Genomic DNA, 17,544 nt, shown 5'->3' on the forward strand with positions numbered 1-17,544 from the left:
CCCTGGCCAGCCGGTGACTCGTGCTTCTGGCTGCACTCGCATGGCGGACAATGGCGGGCACACATCCCCCCTGGGAGAAGCCATGGGTGCAGATGACCCCGACCCTGAGGGCCTGCAAGCCTGCACCCACCCCCTCTGGCCCCCGCCTGAACCCTTGATCCCTGTCCCTGCAGCCCCCACAGCTTCCTGTTTGCCCATTCTATTTGTCCGGCCCTGGGGACAGAGCTGATCCTTGAACTCTAAGTTCCACATGGCCAGGACCAGGGAGCTGCAGCAAGGCCTGGGCTGGGCTTATCAGCCTCCCAGCCCAGCCCCTGCCTGGAGACATAAATAGGCTGGGAGAGTGGGCAGCTCAGAGACTGCTGGAGTCCTCGAGGTAAGTGCAGCTGCCTGCTCCCCAGCTCTGGGCATCGGAGGCTCAGGCTCTGGGGTCCAGGCTCTAGTCTCTGCCCCATGCTGGGGCTCTGGGTGCTGAGACCCCTTCCCACTCTGTGCCCTGCCTCCTCCACTCCTGGCTAAAATGAGTGGGGGGGCATTGGGCTCCTCACACTAGAGGCCTGGCCCACTCAGCCGGGACCCTCTTCTCCTCCAGGTCACCCACGTCCCTTCAGGATGAAAGCGGTGGTGCTGACCTTGGCCGTGCTCTTCCTCACGGGTAGGTGCCCCCCAACCTAGGAAGCCAACCATTGGCGGGGGGAGGGGGGGCTTCTCCCTAAGCCCCTGTGGGCCACCCTCCTGAGCCCAGGGAACAGGATTTCTCACTCATCCCCTTGCCCCTGCCTCCAAGCCTGGCATTTCAGCTCTGAGCCCAGTCCGGAGCTGGCCTGATCTGGGTCTCTCCTCTCACCTCCAGGGAGCCAGGCTCGGCATTTCTGGCAGCAAGATGAACCCCAGTCACCTTGGGATCGAGTGAAGGATTTAGCCACCGTGTATGTGGACGTAGTCAAAGACGGCGGCAGAGACTATGTGGCCCAGTTTGAAGCCTCCGCCTTGGGAAAACAGCTGAAGTATGGACCCAACCTGGGGCTGGGGCACCGGGGGACTGGGGACAGGGGCAGGGGTGGCCGGTCCTGCTGGGCAGAGAGGCCTGTGGGAAGATGTAGCCAGACTGGCCAAATCCCCACCTGCTATTTCCTGGGCCCCATAGAAGGCCTGGAAAAATCCAGAATGGGATCCCCAAGCAGGAATGAGATCCCCCAAATAACCAGCATCTCACAACCCATTTTAGGGAGAATAAGATCTGTAGCACCCTAGCGAGGGGCTGCCGGGTCAGCAATCACAGCACCACCATCTGCTTGCGAGTGCGACAAGCCCCTTCCGATTCTTAGCTCCCTCCTCCTCTCCTGGCCAGCAACAGGGATGGCCGTCTCCAGAGAGGAGGATGGACTCCAAGTATAGTGACGAGGTCCTTGAGGCCCAGCTTTGGGGACAGACAAGACAGGGCACCCAACCCAGCTCTGTCGCTCCTAGCTCCTCAGTCCATCCGAACCGTGGGACCCAGCGGTGGTGTGTGCGCGGGAGGCTGTCCTGCGGGAGGAGAGGTGTGGGGAAAGCGAGGCCGGGCGCCGGCCCCTCGGGTTGATGCCCAGCAGGGACAGGTGCTGCTCGGGCCTCAGCGCGGACGGGCCGGGGCGCCAGGCCCGCAGCTCCGGGGCTGTCCGGGGTGCCGGGGAGGCCACCCCTGAGCCCCTCGCTCTCCCCTCCTCGCCCCTTCAGCCTGAAACTCCTAGACAACTGGGACAGCTTGAGCAGCACGGTGGCCAAGCTGCGCGAACAGATCGGCCCGGTCACCCAAGAGTTCTGGGATAACCTGGAAAAGGAGACAGAGGTGCTGCGGCAGGAGATGAACAAGGATCTGGAGGAGGTGAAGAAGAAGGTGCAGCCCTACCTGGACGAGTTCCAGAGTAAGTGGCACGAGGAGGTGGAGCTGTACCGCCAGAAGGTGGCGCCGCTGGGCGCGGAGCTGCGCGAGGGCGCGCGCCAGAAGCTGCAGGAGCTGCAGGAGAAGCTGAGCCCGCTGGGCGAGGAGCTGCGGGACCGCGCGCGCACCCACGTGGACGCGCTGCGCGCGCAGCTGGCCCCCTACAGCGAGCAGCTGCGTGAGCGCCTGGCCGCCCGGCTGCAGGCGCTCAAGGAGGGCGGCGGCGCAGCCCTGACCGAGTACCACGCCAAGGCCAGCGAGCACCTGAGCGCGCTCAGAGAGAAGGCCAAGCCCGCGCTCGAGGACCTCCGCCAGGGCCTGCTGCCCGTGCTGGAGAACTTCAGGGACAGCCTCCTGGCCGCCGTCGATGAGGCCACCAAGAAGCTGAACTCCCAGTGACGCGCCCCGGACCCGAGGGACCCCTCCCGGGGCTCCCCTTTCCGTGCATCGGGTTCTTAGAATAAACGTTTCCAAAGCGGGATGTCTGTGTTGGGCTGTGTTTTGAAGCTTCAGTTATGATTTTTAAACAATAAAATGGGCTCCGAAAACTGTAAATTCTTCTTTGGGAGGATGGGAGTGGGTGCGGGCGGAGGAGGGACATCCCTGGGGCAGCCCCGGGGGCGGGCACCAGGGCCTTTGGCCGGAGGACAGGGACTTCCCTGCCGATTTTGCAGCGGGAGCCCATCAGTCGGAAGCTGGGGCCCTGAGGGCCTTCATTCAGGGTCGGGGACTTGCGAGGCCCGGCTGCTAGGAGGGAGGTAGTGTGTGGAGCTCCCTTCCCAAGGAGGCCCAAACAGAAAGGAATAAGAGAGGATCAGGCGAGGGGACAGACAATGCATGCTAAGTGCCCTGCAAGAGGCTCAAATAAGAACGGCAGCCCTGTCTGAGGACGGTCAGGAAACAGGGCTCTCTTCCCCCCATATGTCCCCCACCCCCACCCCCCGGCCCCCGCAGGCCAGGACAGGAGTCTCTGGCAGCCCTCTGGCTTGGGGCCAGCTGGGGTGGGCCTCAAGGAGCCCCTGGGGCTGGAAGGATGGGGGCAGGCTCACATGAAGAGCTTGGCCTTTGCTCCTTCCTCCTTTAGTAATTCAAAAAATGAAGAAACAGATGCTTCGCTTTTCTTTTTTTACAAGGGCAGCATGCCACTCCTCACAGTCCTGCCCTCTCCAGAAAAGGCCGATGTTTCCTCCTTCACAGCTGTCAGCCAGCCATCCCACCCCTGGGGCTCCAGGCCTGAGTCGGAACAATAATCCCCACCTCTTACAGGTAACCAGCCCATTTTTATTTCCAAGATGCATTCATATCCATCATCCCACTGCATCCTTCCCCAAATCCTGGCCAGACAGCCACCATATCCACGGCTCAGAGGAGAAAGCTGAAGCTTGAAGTCACTCGCCAAGCAAGGCTGAAGAGCAGGATGGGCTGAGTTGCCCCTTCCAGACCCATCCTGGGTCTTTTTTTTAAAAAGCGTGTGGCCAGGCACTCAAGTTCACACGGCTGTGCACACAGACATGCCCATTCTCAAGCATACACCCCGGTCCACAGCCGGCCCCTCTCCACACTCAGGTACACGCACCCCCGTGTGCATGCACATGGCTTCACAGATCAGAGACCTGGGCAGTGAACTGATGGAGCATGTTCCCCCAACAGGGCCTTTGGCGCCCTGCCCCTCCCCCAAACACCAGTGTGTCTTAAAAACTCTTGGATAAAGTTTGTTGTTCCTAACCATCCGGAGCTGCAATGGGTGTCAAGGCGAGATTTGGGTGAGAACACTGTCCAGGTGTGGATACTGGGATCCCTGGCCCAGTTGGGCCAGAAGAGAAGCCCAGGTGGATTTCCAAAGAGAGAGCAGATGTCTCCAAGTGGGACTAAATGTGCTGATGCCCCCCAGATCTGTCAAGGAGCCCTCTGGCTCCCAGTGTCCGAGTAACTGAGTTTTTTCTGTGTCAGCCGAGCAGAATAGGAGCAGCTAACCCGGGCTTGGGGCCCTGCTCTGTCGTTTGCAGACTCCTTGACATTGGGCAAAGGCCTTCATCTTTCAGTTTTATCACTGGAAGAGCGAGGGCCTGCTCAAGTAGTCTGTGGTTCTGGGACTCCCTGACGTGAACATCTGTTGGCTGGTGGGGACACAAGGCAAACAGCCGCTGTTGGGTAACTTTGGGGTTCTTCTTAGCTTCCGGAACCCTGGAATCCCCCCTCCCCCACTCCGATGCTGGTCCGAGGGGTAATTCAGCTCAGCCTATAGCCACAAAGATGACCAGGTGTTGTGCACAGTCTTATTTCATTCATTCATTCAACAAATCTGCAGTGGGGGTGGTATTGTTGCATCCACTTTACAGATAAGAAACAGGCTGATACAAAATGATGGGGCCAAGACCAGAGTCTAGTTGTATCTTACTCCAACCACCCCCCACTCAAGTCTGGTTGAGAGGGCCAGCGGCCTGGGTCCCACAAGTCAGCTCAGGCAGCCTGCCTGAGTTGGAGTCAGCCCCGTGCCCACCCACAGAAGTACCTTGGCCCATTTCCATGCCAAAACATACATGGCAGACATGGGACATCCCACTCACGGCAGCTTCTCATCCAGCTTTATTGGGAGGACAACAAGCTTGGGGGTGGGCCAGGTCTGGGGTGGGGTGGGAGGTGGGAATGCTGTCACTTTCAAGTGACTTTCGGGGCTGCCCAAGGAGCTGGCAGGGTGGGTGGGCAGGAAGAGTTGGGCTGTCGAGGTCTCAGGAGGCATCAGAGGCTGCGGTGGTTTGGACCTCAGAAGCTGAATCCCAGAACCCAGAGAGCTTGCCCTTAAACGTGCTCCAGTAGTCTTTCAGGGAACTGAAGCCATCGTTCATCCAGTCCCTGGGGGTCAAATCAGTAAGGGAAGCAATGGAGGTGGGGGTGAGAGCTCATCTGCCTCTCCCCCGACCCTCTCAACCTCACCCAGCAACGCCCCTGAGACCTCCGGCAGGAACCCTTTCAGCTGCCAGCCCAGGCAGAAGAGATGCTGAAGGGGGTGAGGGGACCCTAACACAGGTCCAGCCTATTTCTCCGGGTTGGGGCAGAACTTGGTGCCACCCTGGGTCTGAGGCAAGCTGGACAGGAGTGACTGAGTGGGAGATGCGGAAGGCCCCGGCTGTCAGTCTATTCCAGGCGAATGATCCCACTAGAGTTGCACAACCTGGTGGCTCTGAGTGGGGTGGGGCAGAGGGACGCAGTCTCTCATTTGGACAATCATCAGAGCATAAATAAGCTGTGTGATCTGGGGCGAGTCATTTAACGTCTCTGAGCCTCGATTTTCTCATCTGTAAAATGGCAAATATAATACCCACTCCACAGCGAGTTCTGAGGACTATGAGAGTCTGAATGCCTCAGCTACGGAACTGTTGGCTGACGCCCAGGGGTGGGGGCGTGGAAGTGGGAAAGGATGCTGGGAGAAGAGAGGACTAGAAGGCAGGGCAGGGTGGGAGAGGAAGGATGGATTCTGCTGGACACCGGCCCCAGGGCTTGGCACAAGGCAGAAACACACTCACACACACACACACCAGCCGAAATTGGGTTGGGTGGAGCCTCCATGCCAACCTCCACCAATAAAGAGAATGGCAGCAAGAGCTAACCTGGCCTTCCTCAGAGCCTTGCAGGGTGCCTAAAGGAGCAAGGAGGGCCCTCAGAGGGAGGGGAGGCCAGGAGGAGGAAGGAAGAATGCAGGCCCGCCTCCGCCATCTCTCCCCTGGCAGCCCGAGAAAGCCCTGTGTGGGACCAGCTCATAGAGCAGAGCACGGAGGCTCAGAGAGGCGCAGGTCCTGGGAGAGCCGCAGTCCACTGCCAGGGCCCTCCTGAGTCAGGGGCAGGAACTGACACCGAGCACGGAGATGTGGGGGCATACCTGGCCCGCTGAGCCACCTGGGACTCCTGCACGCTGGTCAGCGTGTCCTGGGCAGTCTTGGTGGCGTGCTGCATGTATCCCTGCATAAGGCCCAGTAGGGAGGGGTCCTCTGCCTCCAGAGCTCCTGCCAGGAGAGCAGGGCTGAGTGGGATGGGTCACCTCTAGGGAACCCTTGGCTTCTGCCTAGCCACCCACCAGGGCCCGGGATCCTCAAGCCATCCCCAAGGATCCTCCAGGCAGAGGGCCACCCCCACCCGAGCCCTAGCCCAGTCCCCACGAGCTGCTTACGGGCAGAGGCCAGGAGCACCAGGAGGGCAGCGATGAGGAGGACCCGGGGCTGCATGGCACCTCTGTTCCTGCAAGGAAGCGTCTTGTGAGGGGTACCTTAGCTCCCCCCACCTCTAGACGCCCCCCCCCCCCCCCGGGAAAGTAGTGTGGCCCCAACACTAGGTCCTGAGCTGGGTCAAGCCAGGGGGAGAAAGGCCCCGCTGTCAGCTAATGCGGGAGATGAAGGGCTTTCAGCCTCTGGGGCCTCCAGAGCCAGACTGAGGGAGAGCGCGGGCCACAAGGGAGAGAGCAGAAAACCCACTAGACCAGGAATCAGGACACCTGGGTTCTGGCCTGGTTCCTGCCACTAGCATGCTAGGTGACTTGGGGTAGATCTTTGCCCCTGTCCAGGCCCAGTTTTCCTGTCTGGGGAAGGACGGGGCTCTAAGGCTCCTTGCGGTCCTAAACATGCAGAATGAGGGCAAAGTGTGCCCACGGGCGTCCCAGCTGTAACACTACACTCTGTGTAGCTTTGGCAGGTGTCCTGCCTTCCGCGAGCCTCGGTTTCCCCCCAGCATGCGATTGGAGGTGGGGGCTGCCCCCCAGCCCTGCGGCTTCCTTGGCCCCAGCTGGCTCTTCTCCGGACTGTGCTGGCTGGTCTGGGCAGGGACGCTCCTCTGCCCCTCTCCATGCTGCTCTCCTCTAGCCCCCCCCCCTCCTCCTCCCTGCGGGGCATTACCTGGAGCAGATGCCTTGGGATGAACTGAGCAGGCAGACAAGAGGGCTCTGACCTGTTTTATATTGTCCCCAGGGCAGGGGGCACGGAGGGCTCAGTGAGCCGGGCAAAGGTCACCTGCTGATCAGTCTAGACCAGGGCCCGAGGCAGGCTGCCCAGATGCAGCCAGGCCTGCTGGGAGAGTTGGGAAATCTCTGGGTCCCCCCATGCCCACCCTGCTCTCCTGCTACCCTGCGGCCCAGAGGGGCTCAGGCACTGGGGAGACCCCATTTCCTCCAAGCAGCCTGGCTCCCCAGGGAGAGGCTGGTGATAGGGGAAAGGGATTAGGGCACAAGCCCTCTGGGCCCACCTCAGCCCTTCACACCTGGCTTGCAGATCCCTCCCCGCCCCCACCCTCCTCGTCCTGCAAACCGCCTGGAAGGGGTGGGGCTGGACTGAGAAGGTGATGGGCTCCTTCAGGCTAGGGAACAACTCAGTGTTGGGGTGTGGTGTATAGAGTGAGGTCACAGAAGACCTATGGGCAGAGGCTTGTGTGGGGAGGGCGAAGCAGTGGGGATTACACAGTCCCCTCCCCAGCATCTGCACCTCTGTACTTCGGTCCGGCTGCTGCTCACCCAGGAACCTCCCCGAGCTGAGCCCAGGGTAGGGGTTGGTGGGAGAATAGCAAAAGCTGCTCGGAGCCCAAGGCCTTTGCCCCGCCAGTTCCTCCCCTCCTCCTCCCCCTGCCCTCTGGACCCACTGATAACATTCCCTGAGGCAGGAGCTGCGGCTCAAGGCTGAGGCCTCTGGCTGGGATTGATTTCCAGCACTGAGCACCTCTCACGTTGGGTCTTGGTTTCCTTAGCTTTGAAATGGCAGCCCTCATGGCTCCCTGGCTGGGCGGGGAGCTGGAAGGAAGCAAGGCGGCAGTGGCCAGTCTGGTAGGGAGAGGGTGAGGAGGAGCTCTGCGGGGGCCGTCCAGGAGAGGCCTCGGGCCTTTCTTGGGGTGAGGTGTCCCTGGGCCCACACTGGGAGCCATAGCCTGGCTAGCAGGATCGGGGAGGCTAAGACTTTGGAGTCAAGAGATCCTAGGTTTAAACGATGCCTTTGACACTGACTCATATGACCCAGGGCCAGAGACCTAACATCTCAGAGCCTCAATTTTCCTCCCTTGAAAAAGGCGATAGAACGCCGATATGCCAAGAGTTGTGATGCAAAGTAAATGAGATAAGTCCAAAGGAACTGGTGTGTGGAGGGGGCCTGATAAATCTCTCTTCCTCCCAAACACCTTGTCCATCCCCAGACAGCATAGTCTGAAGGCAGGAGGAGCCCCCAAGGTAGAAATAGGGCTTTTGGCAGGCAGCCATCCTCTCAGGAAGAAACAACTAACCCGACAATGTGAAATCAAAGCCCCAAGAAAGTGGCCTGGCTCCACCCTCAGAATTCTTTATTATTGGCTGAGACTTGAAGTTTCTCCGTTAGAAAGTCATTCCTTTGACTTAGATCTTGTATTCTGTTAAAATGCAAATAGATTCCTGTGAAGTAGATACTAATAACCCCATTTTGTAGGTAAGAAACCTAAGGCTTATGGGGCTGAGATGTACCCAAGTACACAGAGCCCATCACTGGTAGAGCAGGGAACCAGAATCCCGGTCTTCAAATACCTACACTGGTACCAAACAGCTTGGAGATACGAGACCCTCGGGGATTTATCAGTCACTCATACACCTCTTCCTGAGCAGAATTTAGGGATGGGGTGGGGGAGAAAAGGAAGCTGATTTGGTCACTGAAGGATCTGAGCACTGGGGAGGGCAGAGAGCCCCTGTGCCCATGTTGCTCTTCTGTTTTGGCCTGTCCCTCAGCCCCAGAGGTGAAGGTCACAGTGGGAATCCGGATTCCAGGCTGGGCTGGAGTACAAAGTCCTTGGCCCCTGGGTGTACTAGAATGGGCTGCCTGGATCCCTTGGCCCTGGACCTTCCAACTCCCTTTGCCTGCGTGTGTGCAGGGTCTGGAGGAACCTGTCCTCTCTCTCCTATGTAGCAATGGGCCCCCTGAGGCCAAGGAGGTCAGAAGATGGGGGCAGAGAGACCCAGCAGGGGGGTGCTAAGCTGGGTAGAGAACCCAGGTGTGTGGGCCCATGCAGCAGGCGTGTGGCATGCCAGGAGTCCTGGGCCGTTTTCTCTTTCTTTCTTTTTTTTTTTTTTTAAGATTTTATTTATTTATTTGACGGAGAGAGACGCAGCGAGAGAGGGAACACAAGCAGGGGGAGAGGGAGAGGGAGACGCAGGCTCCCCACGGAGCAGGGAGCCCGATGCGGGGCTCAATCCCAGGACCCTGGGATCACGACCTGAGCCGAAGGCAGACGCTTAACGGACTGAGCCACCCAGGCGCCCCATGGTTTTTTTCTTTTAAAGACACTGAGTTTATTCCAAAGCTCACCATTCTTTTTTTTTTTTTTTCTTTCAAAGACTTTATTTATTTATCTGACAGAGAGAGACACAGCGAGAGAGGGAACACAAGCAGGGGGAGTGGGAGAGGGAGAAGCAGGCTTCCCGCCAAGCAAGGAGCCTGATGCGGGGCTCGATCCCAGGACCCTGGGATCACGACCTGAGCCGAAGGCAGACGCTTCACGACTGAGCCACCCAGACGCTCCCCATTTTCTCTTTCAAAGTGCTCAGGGCACTTGAGTGCCTGGACCCCTCTGGGCGGTCTCAGTAGGGGCTATCTCCGTAGGGGCCCTCTCAGTGGCCAGCCTAAGCCGCCTGGCCCTCCGTATTCTCTCCCTCCCTCCCAAGCTGGCTCCCCTGGAACGAGGAGACTGCTCTGGGCCTGGCCCAAGACTGGCTCTAAGGAGTAAGCAGCCGCCGCAGTGGGTGGGGAGGGGTGGGGGGAGGAGGCTTGACTAGCGGGGGCCAAAAATGGTCCTCTGCGGTTGGGCAGACTCTCCGAGCTTACTCGTGTCTGGGTGAGGCTTAGCACCCGAGGCTCTGTGACCCAAGCCCCTGCCAGTAGGCTGAACTGGGAGCCCCAATTCGGCCCTGCCCACCGGAGGACCTGGAAATGCCAGCATCTGAGCCCAAAGAGACCCAGAGGCCCAGCTGGGGGCAGAGTCTCCTACTTCCATCAGCAGCTCGAACACTCTGAGCCTGGGCGCTCATTCTCCCCTGCTCCCAGCACAAATCCATTCACAGCCTGATACCAAAGATGCCCGCTGACGTCGGGAGAGAAATGCATTCATCGATGGCACCCCCGGACCACACGCCAGGACGCAGCACGCCCCCCTCAAGGCTGTGGCTGCTCCATCGGCCGCACAGCTCTGCGCCAGTCTGCACGGGTCCCCTAGCGGCAGGCCCCAGCTTTGTGCCCCCAGACAGCGGAAGTGGTGGCGCACTTAGGCGACTCTGTGCACGTCCGGCGGATGCTCTCGGGCATGCGCGGATAGGTGCAGACACTCCTGCTGCGTGTCCCCCTGGGCGGGCGAGACGGAGCCTGTCACATGCTGGTGGCACTGGCTGCTCGGACTCCAATTGCAGCTGCGGTGTCCTCGGTGACTCATTGCTCTTTTCATCTCCGGCCCCAAGGGAAGGGATGGGGGCACTGAGCACTGACCTTTGTGCCCACCCCGGGCCGGACTGTGCCTGACGTGGGAGCAGGAGCACGAGCGATAGGCCAGTGTTGCAGGGAGGGAAGGCTTTCAGGGGTGAAGCCTGGCTTGTGCTGGATGAGCACCTACTGTGCGCCGGGCATCGTTCCCAGCACGACACCGGTTGTCACTCCGAATCCTCGAAGCCCAGCGGGCAGGTGCTCGTCCCTGCCCAGCGGGGGCGGCTGAGGCTCGGAGAGATTAGGAGATCTGCCCTGTCCCCACGGGGACGGTGAGTGGGGAGCCCAGCCGCAAACCCAGGGAGCCCGACTCCAGAATCTGAGCCCCTCACAGCTGCTGGGAGGAGGGAAGAGCCGCTCCGGGGAGGGGGGAGCTCCCTGGCACTGGAAGCGACCGTGGGGGGTGCGGGCAGCAGAAGGCCTTCTAGCTGTCTTCGATCCCCTGAGACATCAGCCACTGCTGGAATATGAACCAGGGAGGCCTGATAAGTCAGGGTCAACACAACTGTGGTCTACGGGAGCCCAGCTTCGTGCCGGGCACTGTGCTCTCGCGGTGTGGGGGGGCCGACAGTGCCGTCGGTGGGATGCATCTGGTGGTCAGTGCAGGGGACGTGGTCCAGCAGAGCTACCCACGCTGACCAGGCTGCGTTGTCTTCTTGGTGGATGGCTTTCTGTAATTGGGTGTACGACCTCAGTTGTAGAGAACATTAGACGTCCTATAGAAGACCTCCTGCCCCCCACCCTCATCCCCTAAGAGGCTCAGGTCCTGCGATTCAGCATAGGCTGGCTGCTCCTGCCCAGGGAGTGTGGCTGGGCTGGGGGTGGGAATCAGGCCTCAGGCCAGCCGTTCTCCCTGCACGGGGCCCCCTGGGGTGAGCATTCTACTGGGCCTCCTGCCATGGTCCAAACCAGGAAAGCAATACTATTATTAATAACAACAACTATCTGTAGTGCTAACTCTGCGTCAGGCATTATACTACTCACACCATGAGCAGCCCCATGTTTCAAAGGAGAAACTGAGGCTCAGAGCTAGGCCAAGCTGAATCACGAGGCCCGTGACCCACCTAGGCCGTGGTGGGACAGGAAGCACACTTAAAATGAACCCGTTCAATACAGGGCCCTTGCCCACTCCACCAAACTGCCCAAAGGCTTGCAAGAGCCCCCTCCTCCTGGGCACACCTGGACCAGAGCTTGCTGTCCGCAGCTGTGGCCCTGGGTGTCCCAGCCCAGTGTCTTGTGCTCTGAGATGGATGGAGTCAGAGTGGGGGATGTCGTGGGGCAGGGCTCTCTTCCCTGACGCAGACAGAGGAGGTGTGAACTTTGCCCCCCAGACCTGGCTCAGACCCAGAATTGCCAGCAGGGCCTCTGGGGCATTAGTCCCTGGCTCAGGGGTTCCCAAGGCCTCCTTTCTCCCACAGCTCATGGCTCCCCACCCTCCCTTCCATACTGGGTGGGGCACAAATACAGAATAGTGTCTTCTGAATGCTACCCGAGCCCTGGTCAGCTGTCAGCTGCCACGTTGTCTTGGGTCACAAAAGTCCAAGAGGCCTCCTGGGCATGTGTCACCTTCCAGCGTGGAGTCACACTGGGGAGGGAGGCGGGGAGGGCAGCCTGGTGGGGGTTTAAATGTCTGGCTGGCTCTGAGGTTCAGTCAGTTCGGACAACAGCACTGGTGAGCTGCCTGAGAGCCTCTCTTCTGGCCCCCTTGACTCCAGGAAGGATCCAGTGCAGCACGAGCCTCTTCCAGCCCAGCGAGAAGCCCAGGATGTTCCTGAAGGCTGTGGTCTTGACCCTGTCCCTGGTGGCCGTCACTGGTGAGTAGGAGTTGCCTTTGGATGGGGATCTCGGGCAGGAGCCATCTGCTGCATCAAGTGGGCAGGGTGGAGAGTCTGGAGCCCAGGCAAGAGGACAGTTCCAAGTGCCTGTCATCCCCCAGCTGGACGCAGAAGGCTGCCCACCTGCCACGCGGTTCATAGGAGGGCTGGCCTCTTCCCCAACGTTCTGCCCACTGGCATTGGCGCTATCCCAGTTTTACATGCCCCTGAAGTGGCTTTATAACGAGGGAAGCACAGAGGGGGAGATCAGCAGTTGGGCTCCCCCACCATCAGCCAGTCTGCAGCTCAGGGCTGGTGCAGAGGGGCAAGGAAGGAGATAGGTCCTCATGAATCACTCTCTGTTTCCTGCCTAGGTGCCCAGGCTGAGGTCAGTGCCAACCAGGTGGCCACGGTGGTGTGGGACTACTTTAGTCAGCTGAGCAACAATGCCAAGGAAGCCGTGGAACATCTCCAGAAGTCTGAGCTCACCCAGCAGCTCAAGTAAGAGGGGCACGACTTGTGGGGCGGAGCTTCTTAAAGGCCATGCAATGTGTTGGCAAGGGCTGAGCTCAGAGGCCGGGGACCTGAGCTTAGGATACCCACTGCCCTGCCACTAACTTTCCCAGTGACCCTGAGGTCTCCAGATCTGGGATCCACATATCTAAACAGGGGGCTGGACTGATAATCCCTAAGGAATCTTCCTGCTTGAACTTTCTAGAGTGTGACAGATGGCCACATCCTAGCATTGAGAGTCATGGGAGAAAGGGAGGGAGGGAAATGTCATGGGAACTGGGTCCTAACACATTCCAGAAGGAGGGGCCCCTGTAAAGTCATGGGAAAGGAAGTGGGGATATTTGGGAAGCCTCTGAGGGTGGGCATGTGCAAGGAAACTAGTATTTCAAATCCCTAAAAGACTGGAAGAGGTCCAGAGCATAACATTCTATTAATGAATGTGATCTGGGTCCCAGCACACCTGAGCTGGGAAGGACTTCAAAGTCTGCCCTTTTTACTGTACAGGCAGGGGGAGTACAGTAAACTGTACTTGACTTGACTGCTCGACCCACGGTCTCCAGAGTTCAGGAAAGCAGCCTAGAGACAGGGACCCTCAGAGCCTCAGAGGGAGGGAGACCCACTATTAGAGGTGGGTCCTGCGACTCAAGGTCAGGGGGAGAGTCAGAGATACAAGGTAATAACTTAGTCTATTACATCCACTCTCTCAAACCATGATCTACCTGTGAACTCAGTACCCCTGAACACTCACTCACCCGTCTCAGGCAGGTGTGTGTGCGATGAGGGGTGTATAAGGAGACGAGGTCCGGGCACGTAATGCCAAGTGTAACGGTGGCCCCCTTGTGTCCTTCCCCTGCAGTGCCCTCTTCCAGGACAAGATTGGGCAAGTGAACACCTACACCGATAACCTGCAGAAGAAGCTGGTGCCCTTTGCTACGGAGCTGCACGAACGCCTGCGCAAAGACTCTGAGAAGCTGAAGGAGGAGATTCGGAAGGAGCTGGAGGAGCTGCGGGCCCGGCTGCTGCCCCACGCCGACGAGGTGAGCCGGAAGATCGGGGACAACATGCACGAGCTGCAGCAGCGCCTCGGACCCTACGCAGAGGAGCTGCGCACCCAGGTCAACACTCACGCCGAGCGCCTGCGGAACCAGCTGACGGCCCATGCGCAGAGCCTGGAGACCACGCTGCGCCAGAACGTGGACAACCTGCAGGCCTCCCTGACACCCTACGCCGATGAGTTGAAGGCCAAGATCGACCAGAATGTTGAAGAGCTCAAGGGGCACCTCACGCCCTATGCCGATGAGCTCAAGGTCAAGATCGACCAGAACGTGGAGGACCTGCGCCGCAGCCTGGCTCCCTATGCGCAGGACGTCCAGGAGAAGCTCAACCACCAGCTCGAGGGGCTGGCCTTCCAGATGAAGAAGAACGCCGAGGAGCTGAAGGCCAAGATCTCGGCCAACGCCGATGAGCTGCGGCAGAAGCTGGTGCCCGTGGCCGAGGTCGTGCGTGGCAAGCTGAGGGACAACACCGAGGAGCTGCAGAAGTCGCTGGCCGAGCTGAGCAGCCACCTGGACCGGCAGGTGGAGGAGTTCCGGCGCAACGTGGGGCCCTACGGCGAGACCTTCAACAAAGCTCTGCTGCAGCAGGTGGAGGAACTGAGGCAGAAGCTGGGCCCCTATGCAGGGGATGTGGAAGACCACCTGAGCTTCCTGGAGAAGGATCTGAGGGACAAGGTCAACTCTTTTTTCAGCACCCTCGAGGAGAAAGAGAACCAGGACATGCTTGTGGCCGTCCCCGAACTGCAGCTGACCCCAGTCCCTTTAGAGAGCTGAGCTGTCCCCGGTGCTCACGCCCTCCCATGGACACCTGCCCTGCCCGGCCACCTGTCTGTCTGTCTGTCCCAAGGCAGTTCTGGTACACGCTTGAGGACACATGTCCAGTGGAAAATGACACTACCTCTCACTACTTAATAAAGCTGCTAAGAAACTAGTCCAGTCTGGTTGCAATGTGACTTCTCACTGTTGGTACGCCTGAGGTGGGACAAAACCACTGGCAAAGCTTAGCAGGGGCCTGCAGGGGAGGCTTGGAGGGACACCAGGGCTGGGGAGACGAGATTGCCAGAGGGGCAAGGGCAGGGTATGCTGAGAGGGGTGGGGGGGTGCTCTAAGAGGAGGTGGAAAAAGATGTCACACATTACCCAAAGACGAAATACGCAGCCCGCTTCTATTCACTTAGCCAACAGCTGTTTATCGAATGCCCTCAGTGGGGACGCCACTATTCTAGGCAGCAGGACAGTGAGCAAAAGAGCTTCTGTGGAGCATGGGTCTGACACCGTGCTTCATTCTGAGGGGGCCACGGAGGTAAGCTTGACAGGGTCCCTGGCTGTGAAGAGCTCACGGCACAGTGCGGGAGACTGTCCCTCCTTCCATAAGCTCTTCTGGGCCTTTAAATTGACTTATTTATGTGAATGCTGGTTTATTCCACGCCATCCCACTCCCATTAGAGGATTGATTCGTGCTTATTTCAGAAATGTCTTGACTGCTCGACCCACGGTCTCCAGAGTTCAGGAAAGCAGCCTAGAGACAGGGACTCTCAGAGCCTCAGAGCCCCCCTCAAGGAGGGAGTCCCAGAGAAGGGCCGGTTCAAGCTTTGTCTCAAATGACGACATCCTGGCTGTTACCTCTGACCCCAAGTCTGCAAGTCCAGCTGAGCATCCCTTTCCTTCCCAGAGTGGGGCGCCGCCTTTTTAGGGTTTTCCTCAAAGACACCCAGAACATGCCTGGGAGTAGGTTCTGGGGCCTCCATCCCTCTATCCCTCCATGCCTCCATCACAAGGTGCCCCCAGGACGGGGGCCCATAGGCCTGGCCCACTCTGGTCCTGGTGTCAACCTGAGCACCTGCCTGTGGGGAAGGATTATGCTTCAAAATTAGGTGAACCTAAATTCAAATCCTGGCTTTTCCGCTCACTCCTGGGTGATTTGGGACAGATCATTTGACCTCTTTTGGAAAATGGGGATGAGTTTTGTGGTGTTTGGTGGAACAGTGCATGCCAAACACTCAGCACAACATCGAGCAGAGTCCAGGAGCAACAACTGTTCACACGTGGCCGGGGTTGCTGCCGCGGCACCACAGAAACCCAACAAAAGTGATTTCCTCTCCCTGCTCACTCCTCCTCCCCTCTGTGCCAGGTCACACACGCCACAACATGAGGCCACTGGAGCTGGTTGAAGGCAGACCCCGGTGTCCTCCCGGCCCCAGCTGCTCTCGTTCTCACGCCCTGGGTCAGTAAGGCTGCTGCCGCCCCCCACGCACCCCGCCCCCCCCCCCCCGCGCAGCCGGCCCCCTTGCAGGGCAGGAACCTACCTGTGAAGACGCCTTGACAACCCACCAGGCACTTGGAGGTTTACTGGCTGGCTTTGGGGAAGGACCAACTAAACAAGGCACTAAAGGAAGTGGGGGCAGAGGGTGGACAGATTTCTGAGCAGATCTGGAAACTTCAGAGATAGTCCCAGACCTCACCTGAGGGCCACTGGTTGAGAGTTGCCTCTGGGACCCCTGGAGGCCTTAGCGTCTCCTGGAGCGTGGTCCATAGTATGAGTCCTAGATAGTTACCCCCACCCCCGGGCCTGCCTGTAGGTCTCGGAGGGTCCTGTCAGGGCCCTGGTCCACACTGGGTGACGAGTGAGGAATGATGAATGCCTTCTCTCTCCTGCACCAAGACTTCTCACCTGGTCTCCAGGCTCCTGGGTCCCTGACCTGGCAGAGATCTGCCAGTGATGCCATGGCTTTTGGCTGCCCAGACTCTGAATCCCCCTTGCTTTGTTTGAGGAATTTCTCACGTCCCAGTCTTGGCGGGCCCTAGAGTCTGCCTTCCATGAGAGATGCTGAGCCTCTTGCCACCCAGCCCCCCCTTCCTCTGGGGGGTGGCATGGGGCTACGCTCAGCAATCAGATGTCAAAACCCCAGACTCAGAATAAGGCCGGAATGCAGAAAAAAGGAGGGTGGAGAATCCTTTCTGGAACAAGCAGGGCAGTAGCCACCCCTTTGCAGCTGGGCTGGAGCCTCAGTCCGGGGCCGGTGCGGGCGGTCGCTGCCAGGCGTGCCGGGCTGGCCCAGCTCAGTGGTGGCAGCAGGCTTGTCCCCAGGGGTCTCATTTTGGGGAGTCCTCTTGGCCATGTTTCTCCCTTAGCTTTCCTCATTCTTATTAAGTTTCCAATACTCTAGTTTTCCTCAAAGTTTCCAGAAATATCAATTAAACTCATTTTCTGCTCATATCTCCCACAGTAGGTTTCTGTGACAAGCAATCCAGAACCTTGATTGACGTGTTCCTTTTCTCCTGCAGTGTTTTCTCCCACTTTGGTCCTTGGAAGCTGTGCTCCCATCCCTGGCCTGTTCCCGTTGGTCCCGTTGGTTTCTCTGAGACATAACTTATCAGTCCTTGTTAGGGCTGGTTCCATCTTTGAAGGAAAGCTATCTTGCTCTTTTGTTCTAAGCTGGTGTGTGGGGCTGTGTCCCATCAACCCAAGGGACGTCTCTAGCATCTAAGACAGTTGGACAGCCGTGCCCAGCTTGGGCAGCCAGCCCCATCCACCCTTTCCATAGGTGCTCTGACAACCGGGCTCAGGTCTCTCGTGAGCTCCTGAGTTCAAGAAGCTCTGATTTGGTTTGGGGAATCTGTTTATGAGAAGAAGTGCAAGCTCTTTTAAGCAAACAAAAGCAAGGCTCTGAATATTATGCATTATACCACGCTGTTAAGAAACACATATGTGTATTTGTATGTGAATGTGTAAGGAGGTAAAAAGTCTCTTAGGTCAACAGCTAGACCTGGAATTCTCAT

The 17,544-nt window shown here is 58.7% G+C and overlaps 3 protein-coding genes across 3 annotated transcripts; 2 read left to right on the forward strand and 1 right to left on the reverse strand.

Annotated features, from left to right (window-relative positions):
• The first annotated feature begins 217 nt into the window (after positions 1–217).
• Positions 218–2,469, forward strand: APOA1 (apolipoprotein A1). The gene is made up of 4 exons (XM_021696430.1): positions 218–376; positions 593–655; positions 854–1,007; positions 1,717–2,469. Exons 2-4 carry the CDS (start codon positions 613–615, stop codon positions 2,318–2,320), a joined length of 801 nt encoding a protein of 266 aa, XP_021552105.1. The 5' UTR covers positions 218–376; positions 593–612; the 3' UTR covers positions 2,321–2,469.
• A 2,015-nt stretch (positions 2,470–4,484) lies between these two features.
• On the reverse strand, positions 4,485–6,967 carry APOC3 (apolipoprotein C3). The gene is made up of 4 exons (XM_021696390.1): positions 6,805–6,967; positions 6,087–6,154; positions 5,799–5,922; positions 4,485–4,774 (listed from the first exon to the last, which is right to left on the reverse strand). Exons 2-4 carry the CDS (start codon positions 6,139–6,141, stop codon positions 4,651–4,653), a joined length of 303 nt encoding a protein of 100 aa, XP_021552065.1. The 5' UTR covers positions 6,142–6,154; positions 6,805–6,967; the 3' UTR covers positions 4,485–4,650.
• Positions 6,968–11,880: 4,913 nt separating this feature from the next.
• Positions 11,881–14,701, forward strand: APOA4 (apolipoprotein A4). The gene is made up of 3 exons (XM_021696523.1): positions 11,881–12,197; positions 12,572–12,698; positions 13,567–14,701. The coding sequence occupies exons 1-3, from the start codon at positions 12,149–12,151 to the stop codon at positions 14,537–14,539; spliced, it is 1,149 nt and encodes a 382-aa protein (XP_021552198.1). The 5' UTR covers positions 11,881–12,148; the 3' UTR covers positions 14,540–14,701.
• The last annotated feature ends 2,843 nt before the right edge of the window (positions 14,702–17,544 follow it).

Source organism: Neomonachus schauinslandi, chromosome 11, assembly GCF_002201575.2.
Source record: "Neomonachus schauinslandi chromosome 11, ASM220157v2, whole genome shotgun sequence".
Taxonomy (NCBI): Eukaryota; Metazoa; Chordata; class Mammalia; order Carnivora; family Phocidae; genus Neomonachus; species Neomonachus schauinslandi.

Coding starts and splice junctions, on each gene's coding strand:
- APOA1 (XM_021696430.1), top strand. CDS start 613: ATGAAAGCGGTGGTGCTGACCTTGGCCGTGCTCTTCCTCACGG. Junction 656..853: donor GGCCGTGCTCTTCCTCACGG/GTAGGTGCCCCC, acceptor TCTCACCTCCAG/GGAGCCAGGCTCGGCATTTC. Junction 1,008..1,716: donor GCCTTGGGAAAACAGCTGAA/GTATGGACCCAA, acceptor TCGCCCCTTCAG/CCTGAAACTCCTAGACAACT.
- APOC3 (XM_021696390.1), bottom strand. CDS start 6,141: ATGCAGCCCCGGGTCCTCCTCATCGCTGCCCTCCTGGTGCTCCTGGCC. Junction 5,923..6,086: donor GGTGCTCCTGGCCTCTGCCC/GTAAGCAGCTCG, acceptor CTCTCCTGGCAG/GAGCTCTGGAGGCAGAGGAC. Junction 4,775..5,798: donor CAGGTGGCTCAGCGGGCCAG/GTATGCCCCCAC, acceptor TTTGACCCCCAG/GGACTGGATGAACGATGGCT.
- APOA4 (XM_021696523.1), top strand. CDS start 12,149: ATGTTCCTGAAGGCTGTGGTCTTGACCCTGTCCCTGGTGGCCGTCACT. Junction 12,198..12,571: donor GTCCCTGGTGGCCGTCACTG/GTGAGTAGGAGT, acceptor TTTCCTGCCTAG/GTGCCCAGGCTGAGGTCAGT. Junction 12,699..13,566: donor GAGCTCACCCAGCAGCTCAA/GTAAGAGGGGCA, acceptor CTTCCCCTGCAG/TGCCCTCTTCCAGGACAAGA.